At 50.6% G+C, this 23,579-nt stretch overlaps 1 protein-coding gene across 3 annotated transcripts; it reads right to left on the bottom strand.

Annotated features, from left to right (window-relative positions):
- Window positions 1–678: 678 nt before the first annotated feature.
- Window positions 679–19,920, bottom strand: LOC107124100 (class I histocompatibility antigen, F10 alpha chain-like). Of its 3 annotated transcripts, XM_015427486.1 has the most exons (8): window positions 19,780–19,920; window positions 17,359–17,631; window positions 11,829–12,104; window positions 9,842–10,126; window positions 8,606–8,698; window positions 7,401–7,436; window positions 4,687–4,719; window positions 679–1,176 (listed from the first exon to the last, which is right to left on the bottom strand). In XM_015427486.1, exons 1-8 carry the CDS (start codon window positions 19,898–19,900, stop codon window positions 1,172–1,174), a joined length of 1,122 nt encoding a protein of 373 aa, XP_015282972.1. In that variant the 5' UTR covers window positions 19,901–19,920; the 3' UTR covers window positions 679–1,171. The 3 variants fall into 3 exon arrangements, with proteins under 3 accessions (XP_015282972.1, XP_015282974.1, XP_015282973.1); XM_015427488.1 differs by lacking the exon at window positions 4,687–4,719; XM_015427487.1 differs by lacking the exon at window positions 679–1,176 and having other exon boundaries at window positions 4,697–4,719; window positions 7,354–7,436.
- Window positions 19,921–23,579: the final 3,659 nt, after the last annotated feature.

A 23,579-nucleotide genomic window follows, 5' to 3' on the forward strand; every position in this document is an offset into this window, starting at 1 on the left:
CAAGAACACCGGGTTTCATCCCAGAATTCCCAGGGCATGCTTGCTTGGCAGTGTCCGCCCACCCACCCACCCGGGGGGGGGGGGGAGGGAACTACAAATGGAAGATTTGTATTCACTTACCGTGAAGCTTCCTTCTCGGTGGTCCAGAACAGTCCAGTGGAGCCTGAGCGGTGGGTGTTGCCTTCTGACACACTTCCGGTGATGTCAGGGGGTGTGGCATATGCAAATAAGCTATGCTAATGAGCTCCTGCACCTCTTTTTTCTACAAAATGACCCCTGAACAGGACTGTATAAGAAATACAGAATTCATAACACCGTTTTCTCTTTTTATTAAAAGAAATCTGAACTGTAAACGATAGTGGCTCTGCCTACTCAAATACAAAGGGGGAAATAATATTATATAAAATAAAATCATATGATTTTTATTAGTTGCTGTAGATTTTCCGGGCTGTCTGGCCGTGGCCTTGGCATCGTAGGACCTGACGTTTCGCCAGCAGCTGTGACTGGCATCCTCAGAGGTATAACACAGAAAGATGGAGTACTCTCTGTGTCAAGGTGAGAAGAAAAATGGTAGGCAGGTAATTTCTATCTAGTCAGGAAGGTGGGGTAGGGCTGAGTCATTATCTTGTAGTAGTTCTCCAAGCTGTGAACATGCTAATGGAGGAGCTTTCCTGAGGAGGTTCTTTTGTCTATGGATTGTTTCCTGAGGAGGCTTCCTGTTTCCTGAGGAGGACCCATGGAATACAGAGTCCAAAGTATAATTTTTATACAACGAAAACCAAGCTATTATACGGTACAAGCTGTGCAAGCACTTTCAGAAGTCACAATGGGCTCAATCAAGCTGATTATTCGTGTTACCGTATTAGCAGCCCTTTTCAAAAATCACAGAATTCCAAGTTCTCCTAAAGCTTCCGGTGTCTTTGGATTTTTTGCAGCAGCTGTTGTTGTTCAGTCGCACAGTCGAGTCCGACTCTTCGCGACCCCATGGACAAGATCTCGCCAGGCCCTCCTGTTTTCCGCCATCCTCTGATTTGCAGCAGAGTTAATGTTAATAACTTGTACAGAATCGGGCATCAGGGTGCCAAAGATGGGCCACAGCTCACGTGGGTCGTGCGTTCCTGGGAGGATCCAGATGGGTTCCTTCTGGTCCCTCTCACAAGCCAATGGGAGATCAGGCTGCAGAAACCAAAAAGGGGGAGAGAATGAAGTTCCCGGCTGACAGCAAGAAAGGTTAGGGAATGAAAAGGCCACCTAGAACCATTCCTCCGCTTGGAGATAGGCCCACTTGCCCCCTCTGCCAGCCCCCTACAAATCAAGGCCACTGGCCCAGTGAAAAAGTGGGCATCAGGAGTGAGAAGATACCCGAAAAAAAGGGCCTACCGACCCAGCAGAATGACGCTCTGTTAGATAGACATTCAGTTTTAAAATCACAGTCTGCTACCTGGTTTAAATCATTCAAGAACGATCATTTTAGATCACCTTACCTGGTCAATATTGATAATCATAACCTTGGAGCAGCTTTCACATCTCTGTACTTTGAATCAATGCCTATGGCTGTATTGGCTGGCCGCTATAGTAGAACACCCAAGGCACAGCGTTTATGTATTTGTGGCTCTCCTGCTATTGAGGATCTCTCCCATTACATTTTTTGATTGCCCTTTGTGTTTCCAACCTAGGTCAAATTTTTTATCTGGCATTTTATCAGTTTTAAGTTTTCATTCAGTCCCAGAGAAGATTATATTTTTGCTAGCCGGTGCCAATGCCGATATATCCAATAGAATGGCTTTATTTGCCTTGGCTGCAAGGAAAATATGGGCCAACGCTGTTCCTAGGGGAACTAGCTAATACTGATTTTAGTGGGTATGCTGTGAATTAATTAACTGTTTATAACCTCGGTATTATGGATTTACAATGTTTTAGAAGAAGAAGAGAAGAAGAGATTGGATTTATACCCCGCCCTTCACTTGGAGTCTCAGAGCGGCTTACAAACTCTGTCACAAATGGCTCTTTTTCAAGGACAGCTGTGCCAGAGCTTGTGACTGACCCAAGGTCACATCAGCAGGTGCAAGTGGAGGAGTGGGGAATCAAACCTGGCTCTCCCAGATTAGAGTCCGCACACTTAACCACTACAACAAACTGGCTCTCTTTAGACTATATTTTATTTTATACAATTTTCCATGTTTTATTGCATTCTTCTCTGTTTGTGGTTTGTAATGGCCTATGGCTAAATACAATAAAAACCTTCTCTCTCTCTCAAGAGCACATCCAATCCAGGAGCACATCCAGCCTGTGCTAAAGGCACTGCACTGGTTGCCGATAGCATACCAAATTTGTTTCAAGGTGCTGGTTCTGACCTTTAAAGCCTGTTATGGTCAGGGGCCTACACCCCCGAGGGCAGTGTTCCCTCTAAGCTGAGTTAGTGTGTGCTAGCTCACAGTTTTCTAGCCTCCAGCTCACACATTTTTGTCTTAGCTCAGGAAGGAGGGCTCCAGAGCAAGCTAATTCATTCAGTAGCCAAATTGTTTGCTCATAACTTTAATGCCAGTAGCTCACAAAGTAGAATTTTTGCTCAAAAGACTCCACAGCTTAGAGGGAACATTGCCCGAGGGGACCGCCTTTCCCCACATATTCCCCAGAGAGCACTGCGTTCAGGGGCCCAGAACCGAGCGGCCCTCCCGACTCTTAAGGAGGCCAGACTGTCGACAACCAGGGCCAGGGCTTTCTCGGTGGCGGCTCCATCCTGGTGGAATGAGCTCCTGGAAGAGATCAGGGCCGTGTGGGACCTCCTGCAGTTCCACAAGGCCTGTGAAACAGAGCTCTTCCGCCAGGCTTTTGGAGCCGCCGCCACCGTGAACAACTAGGATAGGAGGCCCTGTCGCCACTGGAACTGGCATTAACAGCCTGTGCCAGCCGCCTGAAAGACATATGCAGAAGACCCTACGCGAGCCAGCTGTGGGCAGAATGAGCCGATACGGTAGTGTGCTGCCCCAGCCAGCGTTTTAAACTGTAGTTAAGTAGAACTGCCATATAGCTTTAAGAGCAGTGGTTCCTGGGAATTGAAGTCTTTAGTTAGACATCCCACAGCATCCGGCATACAGACGCGCAAGGACTCGGGTTTTACAGCTCTCTTCCCGTGGCCTTGGAGGTGGGAACGCGCAATCCTTTTCACCATGAGCCAGTGAACTGAATTAGATTACAAAAGATGTGAATTTCACCAGTGATTCAACTTTGGTTGTGAGAACTCTTCTGAATGCATGTCGAGCTTAATAAAAATGATTTAATTCTACTTGACTCTGGCCGTGCGTTTGAATCACGTCCAGAAGGCACGCTGTTGACTTAGCGCCAGACGGAACAGTGAAAAGGAGAGATGAGATGTTCCCTCCAGCCCTTAAAAGAAAAGCTGCTCTCTCCTATAAACGCTGCCGGGCTCGGCTTTACAGCTAAACGCATGTGTCTGGCCATCGTTGATTCAATAAACAACAACACTAGCACTTAATATGCTATTGTTAATTGGTTTTAGTATTGTTTTAAGTGGTTCGATTGTTTTACTGTAACAGTACATTGATTTTATGTCAGCTGCCCTGAGCCGGCTTCAGCTGGGGTGGTGGTGGTGGAAATATGGGGAATAAATAAATAAATAAATACATAAATACATAAATATAAATTAGGAAGTGAGCCAATCTGCCTGTGTCTCACCAGCAAAGAAGAACAGGAAGCAACACACACACACACACATAAAAGGAGACTTCAACAAAGTGAAATGCATATATAGTCTGAAATGAATCTATCCATATAATCCCGCATAGGAAAATACAGAAGCCAATAAGATCCATAATAGGAAAACACAGAGTCCAAAGTATAAACGTACAAGATAAACACCCAACACATTTCCTAATTAATTTTCAGTGTTTCAGACTTCTGGTCCTTCCTCAGGAACAAAGAACGGTGGAAGTACAAAATGCAATAATACTTTTTTTGGGGGGGGGGGATAATACTACTTTTTTAACAATATGCCTTTTGCGGGAAATTCAGCTCGCGGCTGCTTTCTGTTTTTTGTTGCCTCACCAGCTCCAAATCTCACAGCCCCTCCACGATTTCCAATGAGAGGCTGATCAAATGGGGGTCTGCGTGGGGGTCATGGAGATATGGTTCTCATCCAAGGACTGAGACTATATTGCAAGCAGTGCTCCCTCTAAGCTGAGTCAGCGTGAGCTAGCTCACCGGGTTTTTTACCCTCTGGCTCACACATTTTTGTCTTAGCTCAGGAAGGAGGGCTCCAGAGCAATGCTCCCTTTAAGCTATGGAGTCTTGTGAGCAAAAATTCTACTTTGTGAGCTACTGGCATTAAAGTTGTGAGTGACCAATTTGGCTACTGCATAAATTAGTTTGCTCTGGAGCCCTCGTTCCTGAGCTAAGACAAAAATGGCTGAGCCGGAGGCTAAAAAACGGTGAGCCAGCTCACACTAACTCAGCTTAGAGGGAACACTGCTCCAGAGCAAACTGATTTATGCAGCAGCCAAACTGCTCGCTCACAACTTTAATGCTGGTAGCTCACAAAGTAGAATGTTTGGCTCACAGGACTCCACAGTTTAGAGGGAGCACTGATTGCAAGCCTCGAGGTTTCTCCCACAAGACAGCAAAAACCCATTTCCATCTCCCTATGCCCCCCCCTCCAACCCCACTTACCACTGACAGAGCTGTCTGATCCCTGGTCACTTGCTGCAGAAGGGAGAAGAGGGAAGGGGGGAGTCAGGATCTCTCCCTGGAGAGACCGGTGGTCCAATCTCCTCCCTAACACACTTTCCACACACCCCTTTTTATTTCCCCACCGCTTTAAGTCTGACCAGGGCTCATTTCCTGCCGGAGCACCCTGGAGCAGTGCTCCGGCAGTAAGAAGCCCCGCCTTTCCTGGCCCGCCTGCGAAGAGACTCGGGGGGGGGGGGTTCCCTGCCTGATCTTCTCTAGGTGCCCCTGCCTCCCTGGCTGCCCTATGCTTCTCTAACCAGCCCACTGTGGCAGACTGGCTGGAGAAGGGAAGGGAAGGCAGGCAGACATGCCCCCCCTTCCCTTGAGCCTCTCTGCTTTTGTGGAGAAACTCGGGGGAGTGGGGGGGGGTTAAATGCCTGGGTTCCCTGCCAGATGTCTGCCTCCCTGCTGCGGAGGGAAAGGGGAGGCGGACAGACATGGCTCCCTTTCCCCTGAGCCTCTCCGCTTTTGCAGAGAGACTCAGGGAAGCGGAGGGGATTTAAACTCATTTGCATATGAGTTTCCATTTTATGGAAGCCGCCCTGAGCCCGCTCACGGGGAGGGCAGGGTATAAGTTTAATAAATAAATAAATATGCCTTAACTCATTTTAAACAGGCCTGCCCTTTGTCAGGGGGCGTGGCATATGCAGATGAGTTATGCACATGAGCTCCTGCACCTCTTTTTCTAGAAAACGACCCCTGAGTCTGGTCATTTTCTTTTGAACGAAGCAAATGAAACCTGAAGAATATGTCAGAATTTTGAGACCAAGTAAATCAAAGCCTGCAAGCTGCGGTTTCGGCTCCTCCACATTCCTTGCCTTCGAACTGTCTCTGCGTTTGCCATTCCCACAGGAGGGAGGAGGAGTTACTCCCTTCCCCAAGTGCTTCGAGCCACCCAGGCGTGGCCCACAATTATTACATCTGACGGGGTGGGGAAGAAGAAGAAGAAGAGATTGGATTTATACCCCGCCCTTCCCTACCCAAAAGAGTCTCAGAGCGGCCTACAATCTCCTTTCCCTTCCCCTCCCCACAACAGACACCCTGGGAGGTAAACGGGGCTGAGAGAGTCCCGAGAGAACTTGTGACCAACCCAAGGTCACCCAGCTGGCTGCATGCGGAGGAGTGGGGAATCAAACCCGGTTCTCTCAGATGAGAGTCTGCACGCTCCCAACCACTCCACCAAACTGGATGTAGGAGGGGAGAAAGAACTTCTTGAATTGCGGCTCTGCCTAACAACTCTCCTTTCAGCCCGCACTTCTGGAAAGTTCTGGTCACTTACGTCTTCCCAAAGGGCACCAGAACAGATGTGGCTGTGTTGGGGTGAAGGTTTGGTGTAGTGGTTAAGTTGCCAGTTTGGTGTAGTGGTTAAGTGTGCGGACTCTAATCTGGGAGGAACTGGGTTTGATTCCCCACTCTGTCAGTTTCTGTCAGAGTTCTCTCAGCCCCACCCACCTCACAGGGTGTCTGTAGTGGGGAGGGGAAGGGAAAGGAGTTTGTAAGCCGCTCTGAGACTCCAAGTGAAGGGCGGGGTATAGATCCAATCTCTTCTTCTTCTTCTTCTTTCCGTCCATCTTTCTGGTCTCTCTTCTGCCTGGCAGTGCCTCTCCAGGATTTCACATGACCTGATCCTGACGATCCCAACGGGGACTGAACTGGCGATCTTCTACATGCCCAGTAGCTGCCCTGCCCCCCCCCCCAGCTACGGCCCTGCCCCCCCGGGAAAATTTACAACTCTTTTCAGAATATGGAAAGGGGGAGGGCCAAGGGGCCACAGACGTGTCCCAGTAGGGGAGGACAGTGTCTGAAAACACAACTGGATCAGACCCAACAACTCCTTCTAGCAAGAGAGAATCCAGCTGGGAGAGCCAGTTTGGTGTAGTGGTTAAGTGCACGGACTCTAATCTGGGAGAACCGGGTTTGATTCCCCACTCCTCCACTTGCACCTGCTGGATGACCTTGGGCAAGCCGTAGTTCTGATAAGAGCTGTCCTTGAAAAAGGGCAGTTTCTGTCAGAGCTCTCTCAGCCCCACCTACCTCACAGGGTGTCTGTTGGGGGGAGGGGAAGGGAGAGGCGATTGTAAGCCGCTCTGAGACACCTTTGGGTAGTGAAGGGCCATGGGGTATAAATCCAATCTCTTCTACACCAGTTTGGTGTCATGGTTAAGTATGCGGACTCTAATCTGGGAGAACCCGGTTTGATTCCCCACTCCTCCACTTGCACCTGCTGATGTGACCTTGGGTCAGTCACAAGCTCTGGCACAGCTGTTCCTGAAAGAGCAGTTTGTGTCAAGTTCTCTCAGCCCCACCCACCTCACAGGGTGTCTGTTGTAGGGAGGGGAAGGGAAAGGAGTTTGTAAGCCGCTCTGAGACTCCCTTGGGTAGTGAAGGGCGGGGTATAAATCTAATCTCTTCTCTCTCTCTTCTAATTCCTTCCTTTCGACTGCTGCATACTGCTTCTCGGAGTGGGTCCCTAAGGCTGACAGTGGGCTGGCCGCGTGGGCCACAGAAAGTTCCCCCCCCTCCAGATCATTTTGGCCAGGGAGGGGAGGTGGGCAGCTTCCCTCTTTTTGTGGCCAGCACAGCAGCTGTCACCCCACACACACACACCCTTGCATCAAGGCAATATTTCAGTGAGGGGAGGGGAAATCACTCACTCCGTGCTTCTTGGTAGCTGTCCTCTCGTGGTTTTCCTGCAGAGACAGAATCAGAGCGTCGGGATTTGAAGGGTCCTCCAGAGATCATCCAGCACCGCCCCCGGGCTAGAGCAGGCCTCGAGAGCCCACCGTTCCCCCATTGGTCTTGCAGTGTTTTTTTGGGGCACCCTCTACAAGTTGACATCAAGAAGACTTCTTGAGTCCCTTATCATAGAATCATAGGATGTTAGAGTTGGAAGGAACCTTGCAGGTCATCTAAGTCCAACCCCCCTGCACTCTGCAGGAGCATAGCCGAAAGACAGCCCTACATACCTACAACATACCCGAAAGATGGACGTCCAGCCCCCGCTTGAAAACGTCCAGCGAAGGAGCATCCACCACCTCCCGAGGCAGTCTGTTCCACTGCTCAACCACTCTTCCAGTTAGGAAGTTTCTCCTGATATTTAGGCGGTAACGACTCTCTTGTAATTCCCACCCATTAGTCTTGCAATCCGGAGCAAGAGAGAATAGATCCGCTCCATCTTCTATGTGACAGCCCTTCAAATACTTGAAGACTGCAATCATGTCGCCTCTAAGCCTTCTCTTTCCCAGGCTAAACAGACCCAACTTCTTAGAGCAAAGAAGTATCTGCAGGCAGGAGACGGTCATTTTCTAGCCTGTGGCTCCAAGTTGTCCTTTCACTCGATCCGCCCACCCAACACATTGTCAGCAAGCTGCCAATTGATATTTTCAGTTCCTGATCATGTTTTATGTATGCTGTGCTATGTTATACACTGGATGTCTTTTCCCCCCCCTCCCTGGTCAACGCTTCTGTATCCATGCGCATGCCTAGACACTGCCTGCTTGCAAGAAGTTATTTACTGCTTTGTAAATCTCTCTCAAGGTCACAGGTGTTAGAGTGAAGTAATCTGCGTTTCATTTTAATGAGAGAAACTGTGGGAACTGCTTTGTAGAAAAAACAACCTGGCCGTTTGTCTCCCAGGAAAGTAGCCGTGCAAAAAGAGGCTTTTGGCTTGAGCGGGAATTATAACCATTGGCTGTAACCATTTTGAATTTTCTTTGTGCTTGTCTTCTCCGGGGGTTCCCGGGTTATTCTGAACAGAGAAGCTGTTCAGTGAACTCATGTCTATCAATAAAGTTATCCTTTCTATAAGCGTGACTACGTTGAATTCGTGAGACCTGACACACATCCCTGGTTTACTTACTGGTGTGGAAGATGACCCCGGCCCCCACCAGGACGAGAGCGGCCACGATCCCCAGGACGACTCCCACAATGAGCCCCACGTTGGACACAGGGGCTGAAACGAGGGGAAAACAAATGTATCTACTCAGACCGGTCCCGTATCTGCAAGGCCTCAGTGGCAGAAACAGTGGCAGGGAGCCTGGAACCTCCTGCATGCAGAACGTGGGACTCCACTGCTAAGAGGTCATGGATGGAAAGCTTGAAGTCCCCAAGCCCAGGTGGTGTGGGGGCCACAGATGTGGGGCTGTGATGAGCCTCCCTCCCTGGGGAGGGAATTTCTTCTCTGAAGACGACCCCCCCACACACACACACACAGACAAGACTGGAAGAGGCTAAAATGGAGAAAAGGGCGAAATCATTAGAGAAGAAGAAGAAGAGATTGGATTTATACCCCGTCCTTCACTACCCGAAGGAGTCTCAGAGCAGCTTACAAACTCCTTTCCCTTCCCCTCCCCACAACAGACACCCTGGGAAGTAGAAGAAGAAGAAGAAAAGGTTGGATTTATACCCCGTCCTTCACTACCCGAAGGAGTCTCAGAGCAGCTTACAAACTCCTTTCCCTTCCCCTCCCCACAACAGACACCCTGTGAGGTAGGTGGGGCTGAGAGAGCTCTTGACAGAAACTGCTCTTTTTTCAAGAACAGCTCTTGTCAGAACCGTGGCTTGCCCAAGGTCATCCAGCCAGGTGCAAGTGGAGGAGTGGGGATTCAAACCCGGTTCTCCCAGATTAGAGTCCGTGCCCTTCACCACTACACCAAACTGGCTCTTCTTCCTGGAAGAAGAAGAGATTGGATTTATACTCCACCCTTCACTACCCAAGGGAGTCTCAGAGTGGCTTACAAACTCCTTTCCCTTCCCCTCCCCACCACAGACACCCTGTGAGGTAGGTGGGGCTGAGAGAGCTCATGACAGAAACTGCTCTTTTTCAAGAACAGCTCCGACAGAACTATGGCTTGCCCAAGGTCATCCAGCAGGTGCAAGTGGAGGAGTGGGGAATCAAACCCGGTTCTCCCAGATTAGAGTCTGCGCACTTAACTGCTACACCAAACTGGTTTAAGTGGCTATATTCTCCCCTGGGGATGTGGCAGTAGGCTTTGCTCTCACTTTGTCCCTCCTTCCACTCCTCAGGAAACTCCCGAAGTCGGCCATCTTCCCTTAAAGGGGCCAGCCTTCCCACTCCCCCCCTTCAGTCTCTCACCCGGCTCCTCCCAGGCCAAGTCCAGGGGCTTCGGCAGGCCGTCGTGTTCCACGTGGCACCGGAAATGGTCCTTCTCCTTGGGGTCAACCTTGATGCCGAGCCAGGTGTGGTAGGTCCCGTCCGAGTTGGGGACCACACCCCCGTGGGAGGTGTCCTGGTGCCAGACCTCCCCGCCCTTCCTCCAAGTGACTGCGATCTCCTTGGGGTAGAAGCCGCGGAGCTGGCAGACGAGGGTCTCCAGGCCGTCTGATCCTGTCTTGCGGGTGATGAGAGCCATCGGTGGGTCTGCAAAAACAACCAAGTTTGGGCCCCCCCCATGCTGGCAGGAGAGACACTGAGCGAGCAGCAGAAACGGGGGCCAGGGCGGGGGTTCACGCAGACCAGCGTTGCCCAACCCGTGGGTCACAGAGCCGTAACCACAGGGCCTCCGTGTTTTGCAGTTGTAGGGATTGGTTGGCGTGCTCTGGAGGTTCTCTCTTTCAGTGGGCCACCACTCCAAGTCAAGTTGGACTTGGGGGTCCCCATATGCATAAAGTTGGGGCCCACTGATTTAGCCCTGTCCTGGGATGGTAAATTCAAACAAGAAGGGGAAAAGACTAGTGTCACAGGAGTCCCATATATACAGATTCCACTAGTCGAAAACACCATCAAAGGTTGCCCAAACAATATATTAAACAATTATAAAGTTGGTGGTGCCACAACAACAACATTTATGCATCCTGTAACTATATTAAGGCATAAGATACGATATTTCCTCCTTTGAAGATAAGACGTAAAGTCCATGTATTCAGTGTAACTTGATAACTTGACAGGAGGAGTCAAGTTATCAAGTTACATTGTGAGAGTGGAACCTGTTTCCAGTAATTTCAACAGACCACAAGGTTCACAGTGTAAAGAGTGAATCATAGGTTCGCTCCTTACATTATGAACCTCGTGGTCTGTTGAAATCAGGTTCCACTCCATCAGCCGGCCAACTGAAGAAGTTGAAGGAAACGCATCTTCCAACTATCTAGAATGGGCGTCTTTGCCAAGGCTGTTTGGAATATGTTATGACTATGTGGACTCCTCCTGTCAAGATATCAAGTTACGCTGAATACATGGGCTTTACGTCTTATCTTCAAAAAAGGAAATATCGTATCTTATGCCTTAATATAGTTACAGGATGCATAAATGTTGTTGTTGTGACACCACCAACTTTATAATTGTTTAACATATTGTTTTGTCCTGGGAAGGAGCACCCCCCCACACACACCTCTGCCATTCCAAAGAGAAGAAAAGCTCGACAGCCGGGAATTCCCCAGGGCCCCTCCCCTCTTCTCCCAGCAGGAGACCCGCCTGGTCTGAACTCCAAAAGGTTGTGGGGGTGGGGGAGGCAGCACCAGACTGGCCTCTGGATGCTGCATTGGGGGGGGGAGATGGGGGGGCTCTTTCCCACTTTAAATCCCCACTCGAAGCTGCTAGTGAAGTTCCACAGTAATATAAAGGGATGTGTTGTGGGGAGGGAGAATTTGTCCCGGAGAGGGAAACTGAGGCAGAGGCCCTGTAGCAGAGGTGGCTCTTCATTTACATATGGGGGAAACACCGACACATGCCCCTCCCCGAAGTGTGGCCTGGAATGGTCCCACCCAACCACAAGAGGAGGTGTCATGAAAAAGGGCTGTGGTCCAGTCCTCTCCCTGGGTTGCTAGTTTTCTACATGCAAGGAAATGTATAGATCACTGCATTTTTATTGATTTCCGTATATTTAAAATTTTTAAGAATGAAGCAAATTGTGTTGTAAACTGCCTTGGGGGGGATTTTCAGTTGAAAACTGATTTATCAACAAATCCTCACACATACATGACACAGCATCCCAGACTATTAGCTCCCACTAGCTGTCGAAAATGCATTCCTCTGCTTCTTTCCTCTGCATGGGTGCATCAGCTGTTCAAGTGTGAGGGGAGTGCAGAATAACCCTCCCCCTGCCTCCCCCCTTTCACCTCCTCACCTGCCCTCAGCAAAACCTCTTTCCCGTAGCGCAGGTGTGTGTGCAACCACTCCACGCAACTGCCGGCCAGGAAATGCTCCAAGACTTTCCCTCGGTGCTCGGCATCCCATTTCCTCTTGATGGGCGTGACCTCCGCATCCATCGCGGTCCAGGTGAGAGTCGCAAAGTCCAGGCTGAGGAAGTCCCTCCCGTTGTAGCCGTACTTCGCAAACCCTCTGGGGGTACGGCCGTCCCCGCTCAGTTCGCAGCCAAAGAGCACCTGCAGGGTGTGGATCCCTGGAGAAGACACACATAGCAGAGGCCTGAGAGATACTGTCACGGCTCAGGTGGGGTGTCACCCGACGCTGCCACCACTCTGGGTTTAGGATCCCTTGAGAAGGCCCAGAGCACCCTCCCAAGACCTTCAGACCTCCCTTTTGGCTGAATAATAGGCATGAGGACCAGGCAGAGTGAACGATGAAAACAGTTTATTTTATAAGAGGTCAAACAAACAAGGTGCAGAAATATAACAGTAAGTGGGTGTCTAAATATATACTGTCCCTAGCTCATCATTTCAAGTGGCCTTAGACTACTCACCCTTCCCTCAGGACGAGGGTTTCTTCCCCACATCAGCCTCTCTTCTGGCTCTGTTTCCTGGGAAGAGGAACAGCTTTTCTTCTTGTACCAGTTCTTTTATTCCCCAGCCCTCTTCTTCCTTATTGGTCAAAATCGGTGCCAAAACTTCCCAAGGCCTTCTGGGGTTTGTAGGCCCAGCCTCCCCTACTGTTAGCCAGGCTCCCTGGGCCTAGTAGGCCTCTGGTGGCACAGCTCAGATCACACCTACGAAGATCTTCTCCCCCGCCCCCACGGCACTAATGGCGAGGCCTGCGTGGCTCCCAGTCGCTAGACCCACCAAGCCTTCTCCCTCCCCGGCACCGGCGGCAAGGCCTCAGCTCGGCCCGCCAAGCCTTCTCTTTCTCTTTCCCCCTCCCCCCTGGCAGCAGCGGCGGGACAGTTGCTGGGGCATTCTCTGCGCATGCGCAGGGAACGCTTTTTTACTTTTGGGAGGATTTAAATATCCCCTGTATACTTTTTTCAACTTTTTAGATTTTTCTGTACACCTGGAGACTGCTCCAAGTGTGCAGGAAAATCTTTCTGCCCCCCCCCCAAGTGCCCCCGATGTGCGGATTTAGATATCCGCACAGAGGGGGCAACTTGGCTATTAGATATATGGATTGTTGAGGGATTGTATCGACTCCGTGCTGAAACATCTGCACCAGCTACCCATCAATTTCCAGACCGCCTCCAACTACTGGGATTTCCCTCATTTGTAAGTTCCTGTTTCTTGGGGAGGGATCCCGCTCAGCAGGTAAACCGCAGGTTTTTACGCTGGACGTAAACAAGTGTAATATCAAATCGACCATGAGAAGAAGCAAAACACTCACAGAACAGAAAAGCGCCCCCCACAGGAATTTACAGAGAATGCGGAAAAGCCCAATGCCCTGCTCACCAGTTGAGATCCTCTTCCCAAATCCTGCTATCTGTGCCCCGCCTTCATAAGTGAGGTAGACCGGAACTGCAGACGGAGCCATTTTGGTGGTGGCCCCTGGCCTTTGGAACGCCTTCCTCCACGAGGCTTGCCTGGCACCTACCTTGCTTTCCTTCCCATGCCAGGCTCAGAAATGTCTGTTTACCCAGTGCTGTGTACTAGTGGAACCGCACGTGCGGTCGGGCCGCCACGTGGCCCGACCAACTAGCGAAGCTTTGCTACCGGAGACAATAGAGCCCTGGGATTTTAAAACCCGCCAACCGGTGAGTAGGGATGCTACAGGGGACCGATAAGGATGTAACTCTTGTCTATAGCCTATCACGGGTGTGGGCGTGTGTCACGGGTATGTTTTTTTATTTATTTATTTATTTATTTATTTATTTTGACTTTCAATTTATATACCGCTCGAACCCTGAAGGGTCTCTGAGCGGTTTACATACGATTTTTAATTTCCTACCTAGGGCCACATTAACTGGGGGGGGGAAGTGTTTGCCTACCAGCACCCAGGCAGCTCTTGTTGGCTCTTTCCAACGGGCTTCAGGTGTTCTTCTTGGCGGTCAACCACCTGGCACCTTGGGGCGGATCTTGCTTCCTCTTTTTGGGACGGGTCTTGCTTCCAGCGACTTCCTCTGGCGGGCTTTTATCCTGGGACATGGCCACGAGCCAGCCACAGCTATGTCTTTGCTGGCTCCGCCACGCCGCGCCGCACCGCACCGTCACGCCCCCGCGCCTCCACGACTCCACCTCCGCCCAGTCTCCGTCGCTCAACGTCACTAGGTCGCCAGGGCTGCTTGCCAATCACTCCGCCGCTTCGCTCACCAACCGCTCCATTGTTCCGCCGCCGCTGCACACCCCACAAGGAGGAGGGTGCCCCCTGCCACCTAGGGCAGGTACCCAATTTATCTACTCGCATTGTGCTTATTGCACTTTCGAACCGCTGGGTGGGTGGGAGCTGGGACTAGGGCTGGGAGCTCACCCCGGCCACAGTGGGTCTCGAACAGCCTTAGTAGCTGTTCAGTGTTGTTAATGGACATAGAAGCAGCCTGCGGGCTAGCGATTCTATCTCCTGTTTTCTGAGATCACTAAGTAAAGTATGAGCTGGGAATCACTCGACGATGCGTCAGTCTCAGTACTCTTCACCCAGTCTTTTAACGGGGTATGTGTGTGTGTTAATCTCTTCCTTGCTTCCGGGCCTGCTTCTGGCTCCATCTGTATCTTTATGCTGCTCAGTCTGCGTTTGAGAAACGAATTTTTATGCCCTGGCTTGGTTGTAGTGGTTTGTTTTTGAGGCTCGGCTTGTTTTGAAGTTTCTGCCCCGTTGCTAGACGTTGCCTCTCTCCGGAGAGGCAGCATTTAGAAAGAATAAACAGGAAATCCACTTGAGAGGGGGTGCTTGGGAAAAGACCACGACGGCCCCCTTCCTGCAGATGGCGTACAAAGTTCTTCAGCCAAGCAGAGAGAAAACAAGAGCTAATAAAAGTCGTTTCCGCCTGGAAACAACCTCCGCTTTGGCCTCGACTTCCAAACTGGTGCTTCTGGGGCGGCAGCGGGGGGGGGGGGGGGGTGGGTTTGCGCGTGTCTCTTTCTTCATTTCCATGCGCCTTCCTCATTTTCTTTTTACTTTTCTTTCCCCATCTTTCACGTGTGAGCAGAAATGGCATCTTAAAAGGACAGGAAACCAGGTGGCAGGGAAGAGGCCAGGCTTACTTTGGAGGGGGGCAGCGGCGGCTCCAAAATGCCACATGTGCTGCCCACATAGCCAGAGGGACGGAGGGGGGAAAACTCAGGTGGCATATGCATGGCGATTGTTTTCTGGGCCTCCTCTACTGTTTCTGTGATCTTAAAGACGTAAATAGCTAAGTTCTAGTTAGAAAGATAAAATGGGGAGGGTTTTTTTGGGGGGGGGGCTCCGTCTCAGTGCACGGCATGCAGGGCCCCGAGTTCAATCCTCCGCATCACCAAAGCTGATCACATCCCTCCTTGCCGCCCTGTGTCTGAGGAGGAGGAAGAAATTTATACCCCGTCCTTCACTACCCAAAAGCGTCTCAGAGCGGCTTACAAACTCCTTTCCCTTTCCCTCGCCACAACAGACACCCTGTGAGGTAGGTGGGGCTGAGAGAGCTCTTGACAGAAACTACTCTTTTTCCAAGAACAGCTCTTATCAGAACTACGGCTTGCCCAAGGTCATCCAGCAGGTGCGAGTGGAGGAGTGGGGGAATCAAACCCAGTTCTCCCGGATTAGAGTCCGCGCACTTAACTACTACACCAGACTGGCTCTCTTTACGACTAACAAACTTTGGCAGTTACTTCTGGTAATGTGATCACCATCCAAAGTCTCTATTCAAACCAAGTCTGAGTCAAATCTGAGTCAGCCAATTGGAGCCAGCTGTGGCGTAGTGGTGAAGAGGAGCAGACTCTAATCTGGAGAACAGGGTTTGATCCCCCACTCCTCCACAGGCAGGCAGCTGGGCAACCTAGGGTCAGTCACAGATTCTCTCAGAGCTCTCTGAGCCCCACCTACCTCACAGGGTGTCTGTTGTGGGAAGAGGAAGGTGACTGTAAGCCCCTCTAAGACTCCTTTGGGTAGTGATGGGCGGGGTAGAGAAACCAACTCTTCTTGACTTTTGCAACTGTTTTCCATTCACACGGCACTTCCTGGGGGGGGGGGTTGCCATCTCCTGGGCATGGAGCAGGGATCACTTGGTGTGTGTCTGTGGGGGAGGTATTTGTGTATTTCCTGCACTGTGCAGGGGGTTGGACTAGATGACCCTGGAGATCCCTTTCCAACTATGATTCTATGATATGTTAGCTGTCAAAGTTGCTGGGTACAAGAGGCAGGACTTGAAATGTAGACATAGCTACGGGACCGCCTTTCCCCGTACATACCCCAGAGAGCACTATGGTCTGGGTCTCAAAATCGGTTGACCCTCCCTGGCCCGAGGGAGGCCAGGCTAGCTGCTACTAGGGCCGGGGCCTTTTGGGTGGCGGCCCCTACCTGGTGAAACGAGCTCCTGGCGGAGATCAGGGCCCTGCGGGACCTCTCACAGTTCCGCAGGGGCTGCAAGACAGAGCTCTTCCACCAGGCATTTAACTAGGGGCCGCCGCCACCGGATCGCCCGGCCGCTGCAGCGCCTGGCCCACGATCCACCATCAAGTTGTGGCCGTAAGGAAACGACGAGCGGAAGAGCATCTTAGAACACTTGGGGAAATGGAAGTCCTTTGAAAGTGTGTCATCTAAGTGGATCTTAATGGCCGCCAGCACTTTATGCTTGTTTTATTTGTTGTGTTTTTAATGAGAGTGTTTTAAGCTGTATGTTTGTCATTTTGGAAGCCGCCCCGAGACTGCTTTGCGGGGAGGGCGGGGTATAAATTTGATAATAAATTAAAAAAAAACAAAATAAAAAGCAGGTTCTCAGCTTGAAGGAGGGGGTCACCTTTTGTTGGGTATTAACAAGTTGAAAACACTCAGTATATCTGGGGTTAAATGTTTGTTTATGTGGCTCACAGGAAGTCACATGTTTCTCACGTAACCAATGTTCTTTAGATGTAGAAAGCCGGGGAATTTTCTCCCTGATCCAGGAATTTGATTGGGACTAAAGTGTCAAGGTGTATTAGCATTTTATGGCTTCTCTTCCTGTCTTTCTTTGGTGTTCTGAAGAAGAAGTAAGAGCAGCCATAATCAGTCTCTTCTAGTTTTGTCTTTGTAGAGTAAGGATGTAGCCGATTTAGCTCTGTTGTTATTTTCATCCCAGTTAGCCTTCCCCATACTAGAATTTAGTAAAAACTGTTATATTTTAATCACACATGGTCTCTGAGTCTGAATTATTTTACTCTGGCACTGCTGGACTAACTTATCTCTGCTAAATACCATTTTTTTCAATATCTCACTATCACCCAACACCGTTCAACTCCCCCAAGGGCACCTGGCAACGCCACCCCCTCCCCTGCCAGACAAGAATGTGAGGTGGACGTTGTCCGCGGCCCCTCCTGCCCCCCACTCACCTCTGCTCTGGTTGTACATGTTCTTCAGAATCATCAGATCCGGGACTAAACTCGAGGCAAACGCCCCTCGAGTGCTCCTGGCCCAGAAGTCAGAGTCGTCGTGGCTGATCTCCGCTATCCAGGAAGACTGAGGCATGCACCGGTCGGTGGTTCCGTCGTAGTGCCCAATCAGCTGGTCATCCAGGTACACCGAACAGGCATACTGGGGTATCTGCCAGCCACGCTCCCAGAGAGCTGTGGCAAAATAGTGGAGGGTGTGCAAAGCGGAGGGCCCTGGGAGAGAAAGGAGGGGAGAACTGACGTTTGCCATCATCATCATCGTTCGGCCCAGGTTAAGAAGATCTCTGGATCTAACCCCTCCAGCTGAGATGATGTTGTGGTTATACACCGTGGTTTTAAATGGTACTTTTTAGCTGTTTTAAACACTGTTATATTTATTAAGAGGAAGAAGAAATTTATACCCCGCCCTAGACTACCCAAAGGTGTCTCAGAGCGGCTTACAAACTCCTTTTCCTTCCCCTCCCCACAACAGACACCCTGTGAGGTAGGTGGGGCTGAGAGAGCTCTCCCGAGAACTGCCCTTGAGAGAACAGCTCTGAAAGAACTTGTGACAGAGGAGGAGATTAGATTTATACCCGGCCCATCACTACCCGAAGGAGTCTCAGAGCGGCTGACAATCTCCTTTCCCTTCCCCTCCCCACAACAGACACCCTGTGAGGCAGGTGGGGCTGAGAGAGCTCTGGACAGAAATTGCTCTTTTTTCAAGAACAGCTCTGACAGAACTATGGCTTGCCCAAGGTCATCCAGCAGCTGCAAGTGGAGGAGCGGGGAATCAAACCCGGTTCTCCCAGATTAGAGTCCGCGCACTTCACCACGACACCAGACTAGCTCTCTTTACGACTAACAAACTTTGGCAGTTACTTCTGGTAATGTGATCACCATCCAAAGTCTCTATTCAAACCAAGTCTGAGTCAAATGCAATTGGAGCCAACTGTGGCATAGTGGTTAAGAGCGGCAGACTCTAATCTGGAGAACAGGGTTTGATTCCCCACTCCTCCACAGGCAGCCAGCTGGGCGACCTTAGGTCAGTCACAGGTCTCTCAGAGCTCTCTCAGCCCTACCTACCTCACAGGGTGTCTGTTGTGGGAAGAGGAAGGGAAAGGAGTTTGTAAGCCGCTCTGAGACTCCTTTGGGTAGTGAAGGGCAGGGTAGAAAAACCAACTCTTCTTGACTTTTGCAACTGTTTTGCATTTACATGGCACTTCCTGCGCCCTCTCTCCCCTCCCTTTACCACCTACATATCTCTGGCCAGTTTCTTCATACCCTCCATGCATCTGGCAAAGTGAGCTGTGCTTCTCGAAAGCTTGTGCGACAATAAAGTTTATTAGTCTCAAAGGTGCTACTGGGCTTTTTACTATGTTGCCGGCAACAGAGTAACACGGCTGACTCCCCTATATTTATTAATGTATTCGTTTTTTTAATCTATTTATGATGTGAGCCCTCTGGCAGGGAGGCCGGAATACAAATCCAAACCAACCAACAAACCGTGGGCGGGTATAGCTGAGGGCACCCCGAAGCTGCCTCTGTTCCCTCATTCAATCCAAGGGCCCTGTTATGCTCTGTCTTCCAGAGAGTATTTCTCTGCAAGCATCCCCAACCAAGACGGGCACCGCTCCAGCAGGCAGAGAAAACTGCGCCCAGTTTCTGTTCTAACCACACCGTTCCCCACTCCTCCACAGTCTGGTGTAGTGGTTCAGTGCATGGACTCTAATCTGAGAGAACCCGGTTTGATTCCCGGCTCCTCCATTTGCACCTGCTGGATGACCTTGGGCAAGCCAAAGTTCTCTCAGAGCTGTCCTTGAAAAAAAGAGCAGTTTCTGTCAGATCTCTCTCAGCCCCACCCACCTCACAGGGGGTCTGTTTTGGGGAGGGGAAGGGAAAGGAGTTTGTAAGCCGCTCTGAGACTCCTTTGGGTTGTGAAGGGCTGGGGGGTATAAATCCAATCTCTTCTTCTTCTACCTCCCAGGGTGTCTGTTGTGGGGAGGGGAAGGGAAAGGAGTTTGTCAGCCGCTCTGGGACTCCTTTGGGTAGTGAAGGGCTGGGGGGTATACATCTAATTTCCTCCTCAGATAAGAGCGGCAGGCGCTGCCTGCAGGTGCAACAAGCAGGGGAAGGGCTGGGAAGCCGCTTTTCCTGGAAGAGCCAAGCCCTGCGCTGGGCAGAGCTTGCCCCGAGGCGCTTGCAAAATATGGGGGGGTCGGCTTTAACCGGTGTGTGTGCGTGTGTGTAGGGGGGGAGATCCGCAAATCGGCCAGAGCCTCCTTGTTGGCACGTCAAGGAAATGCCCTGCAGAGCCGCCCGGAAAGGCACGGGCCCCAGATGCAAAATCTGCGCCCCCAGCCCCCACCAGAGGTTACTCACCGGCGCAGAACCGCCTCGAGGGCAACAGGAGGGCGATGGCCCCCAGGAGCAAAAGGCGAGACTGAAGGAACCCCATTCGAGTCCGGACGCTGCCGCGTGGGAACCTCCTCCCGCTCCGCATCTCGCCGCCGGCTTAATACGCAGCTGAGAGCCGGACTGGGCGGGAAGGCGGGGCTAGAGCTTCAGATGGGCCGAGCTGCCCAATAGAAAAAAGAGCCGCGCCGGTTGCTAGGCAGAGTCCGCCCCAGCGTCCCGGGGCATTACCTCCTATATATGGAAAGCCCTTCCACCACGTTGTGACGTCATCAAATGCAGGCATAACATTCCCTGAGCTCTGCAGTTTTCCAGCTACTGTCACAAGTGTTTTCACTTGCAGTTTCTCGTGTACCCAACAAGATATTCTCTTGATTCTTTCACTGCAGTATTCCAGACACTTCACACTAGCTTACAGTGTTACTGAGTTCAGTTTCCCTTGCGTATTTGAGTGTATGTTTCGTTTATTTTACAAGCATATAATAGGGGAAAGTGGTGGATGTCTGTTGTATGATGGTATTGTCAATTCTCACTCTATTTCAGGAGGTAATGCCCCGGGGCCGGTTGGTTCACAGAAGACCCTGCGGCGGAGACGCAATGCTCCCTCTAAGCTGCGGAGCCTTGTGAGCAAACATTCTATTTTTGTGAGCTTCCGGCATTAACGTTGTGAGTGAGGAATTTGGCTACTGCATACATTCGTTTGCTCTGGAGCCACATCCTTCCTGAGCGAAGACAAAGATCTGTGAGCCGGAAGCTAAAGAAACTGTGAGCTTGCTCACACTAACTCAGGTTAGAGGGAACAGTGGCTGCAAGCAATGCTCCCTCTAAGCTGTGGCGTCCTGTGGGCAAAAATTCTACTTGGTGGGCCACTGGCATTAAAGTTGTGAGCGAGCCATTTGGGTGCTGCATACATTAGTTTGCTCTTTAGCCACATCCTTCCTGAACTAAGACAAAGATCTGTGAGCCGGAGGCTAAGAAACTGTGAGCTAGCTCACACTCACTCAGCTTAGAGGGAACACTGGCTGGAGACGGTCCCCCTTTCTGTTTGGCGGAGGCGAAAGGCGGCAAGGGGGCAGTGGGGGGCAGCTTCTGTGGCTGGAGGGGGCGCCATGCCCTGGCTCAGTATGGGGGGGGGGACAATGTTGGGTATTACAAGTTGAAAACACTCAGTATTTGTTGTTCAGTCGCACAGTCGAGTCTGACTCTTTGCGACCCCATGGACCAGATCACGCCAGGCCCTCCTGTCTTCCGACGTCCTCTGAAGTTGGCTCAATTTCATGTTCGTTGCATCGATGACACTGTCTAACCATCTCATCCTTTGCCGTCCTCGTCTTCTTTGACCTTCAATCTTTCCCAGCATCAGGGTCTTCTCCAGTGAGTGCTCCCTTCTCATTGGGTGGCCAAAGTATTTGAGCTTCAGTTTCATTATCTGGCCTTCCAGGGAACAGTCAGGGTTGATTTCTTTTAGGATTGACTGATTTGATCTTTTTGTAGTCCAAGGGACTCTCAAGATCTGGGGTTAAATGCTTGTTTGTGTTGCTCACAGGAAGTCACATGTTGTTCATGTAACCAAGGTTGTTTTTAGGAGTACAAGCCCGGGAAACTTCTCCCTGATCTAGGAGTTTGATTGGGACAAAAGTGTCATAGTGTTTTAGCATTTTATGGCTCCTCTTCCCATCTTTGTTTGCTGTTCTCAAGAAGAAGAAGAGAAGCCATAACGCTCTTCTAGTTTGTCTTTTGTAGTGTAAGGATGTAGCCGTTTAGCTCCCTTGTTATTTTCATCCCAGTTACCCTTCCCTATGCTAGAATTTAGTAAAAACTTTCTATTTTAATCACGCATGGACTCTGAGTCTGAATTATTTTACTCTGGCACTGCTAAGTTATCTTATCTCTGCTAAATACAATTTTTTCTATATCTCACTGTCAAAACCCAACAGAAAAGCCTCTCTCATGCTAAACAGTACAGTTTCCATCCACTTCAGTGACCATTTGCAAGTGGATTTTGTCATTTCACACAGTAAAAACCAGTTGCAAAGTGGGTTGAAAGTGCGTTATTTAGTGTGTGTGAAAGCAATGGCTGAGACCAGCCCACCTCCCGCTGAGGGGTTCCGCGCAGTGCATAGCACCACCCGGAGGGAGGGCGCATTGAGTGTTACGCACCAGGCACCAAAGCATGGTCTCTTCGCTTCTTTCTTTCGGGCGCCAGGCCGAGTCTGGCTGAGAGGCTCCCTGAAGCTCTGGCCTTTCGGGGACCCACCGCCCACCTCTCGTCAGGTGTACTAGTACACACAGGTGCGGAGAGGGGGCTGCAAAAGGACTATTACCACCAGCAATTTTACTTATAGAGCAGGGGTGTCGAACTCATTTGTTATGAGGGCCGGATCTGACATAAATGAGACCTTGTTGGGTCGGGCCACGTGTGTCATAAAATGGAATGCCAGGTAGCGGAGATAGAAACTTTATAAAGGACACAAAGACAAAGGTGTTGTTTTTTTCACTTAAAACAAAAACATGCTTAGAACATTAGAACTCATGTGATATTTTGTTTATTCAACGGTGTCTGATAACTGACACTTCTTGCTGAGAGCCAGTTTGGTGTAGTGGTGAAGTGCAGGGACTCTAATCTGGGAGAACCGGGTTTGATTCCCCACTCCTCCACTTGCACCTGGCTGGATGACCTTGGGCAAAGCCATAGTTCTGTCAGAGCTGTTCTCTCACAAGCAGTCCTCGAAAGAGCTCTCTCAGCCCTGCCTAACTCACAGGGTGCCTGTTGTGGGGAGGGGAAGGGAAAGGAGTTTGTAAGCCACTCTGAGACACCTTTGGACAGTGAAGGGCAGGTTATAAATCCAATCTCTTCTTCTTCTTCTTATTGCTCTGAATTACTGCGTCGAAATGTCTGTGCTGTAGCTATCTTGAGTCTGCTGTTCAGGTGTGTAATCTGTAAGCTGCAAACCTACGATGACGCAGCAGCAGCAGAACTGGAAGAAGCAGCAGAAGACAGCCAGTCCCACTGCGGGCCTGATAGAAGCCCTTTGGGGGCTTGATCCTGCCCCCAGACCGCATGTTTGGGGAGCGGTGGCGCAGGCAGTAAAAGCCTGCATGAAGTAATCTATCACCGAACAGCCTAATGGCTGTTCGAGTCCCACCGTGGCCGGAGTGAGCTCCCGGCTCTTGTCCTAGCTCCCGCCCACCCAGCGGTTCGAAAGCCCTTAAAATGGCAAGTAGATAAAAGGGTACCCACTCCTAGGTAGTGTGGGGCACCCTACCTCCAATAAAGAAGTTGGAGTGCACCGACGGTGGCAAGGTGCAACGGCGGCGAGCGGCGACCCGGCAGGAAGAATATGGCGGCGGGCCGACAATGGGTAGAAGGAGCACCTCGAGTGGTGATTGGTCCGGACGTCGCGGAGGCGTGGTGAAGCAGCAGGGTCGGAGACTGCGAGACAGAGACCCACGACTGCAGCGTCGCGCAGCCGCCTGCCGTAGGACCACCCCAGGAAGTTGATGGAAGCAAGGGAAAAGATCTCCGCCGAAGACGCCGCCGCCTGGAGCAAGTACCCGCCATGGAACAAGAAAATCTCGGCTGCTTGGGTACAGAGGAGGACTAGTATATATTATAAGGTTGTACTATATCTTTTGAGAATCTATGGAGATGATATTTGACAGTTTGTTCTCTTATATTATGAATTGTGACTATGATGATTAATATGTATGAAGAAATTATTGTAATAATATTTTTCTAAATATATAAAATTATTTATGATAGGTTA

This window comes from Gekko japonicus, unplaced genomic scaffold (assembly GCF_001447785.1).
Source record: "Gekko japonicus isolate JY-2015 unplaced genomic scaffold, Gekko_japonicus_V1.1 scaffold3837, whole genome shotgun sequence".
Classification (NCBI taxonomy): Eukaryota; Metazoa; Chordata; class Lepidosauria; order Squamata; family Gekkonidae; genus Gekko; species Gekko japonicus.

What these genes read in the sequence shown, in the direction of transcription:
- LOC107124100 (XM_015427486.1), bottom strand. Translation starts at nt 19,900, where the DNA reads ATGCGGAGCGGGAGGAGGTTCCCACGCGGCAGCGTCCGGACTCGAATG. An exon ending in CTCGAGGCGGTTCTGCGCCG is followed by an intron (nt 17,632 to 19,779) that starts GTGAGTAACCTC and finishes TTTCTCTCCCAG; the next exon opens with GGCCCTCCGCTTTGCACACC. An exon ending in AGAGGTTTTGCTGAGGGCAG is followed by an intron (nt 10,127 to 11,828) that starts GTGAGGAGGTGA and finishes TTGTTTTTGCAG; the next exon opens with ACCCACCGATGGCTCTCATC.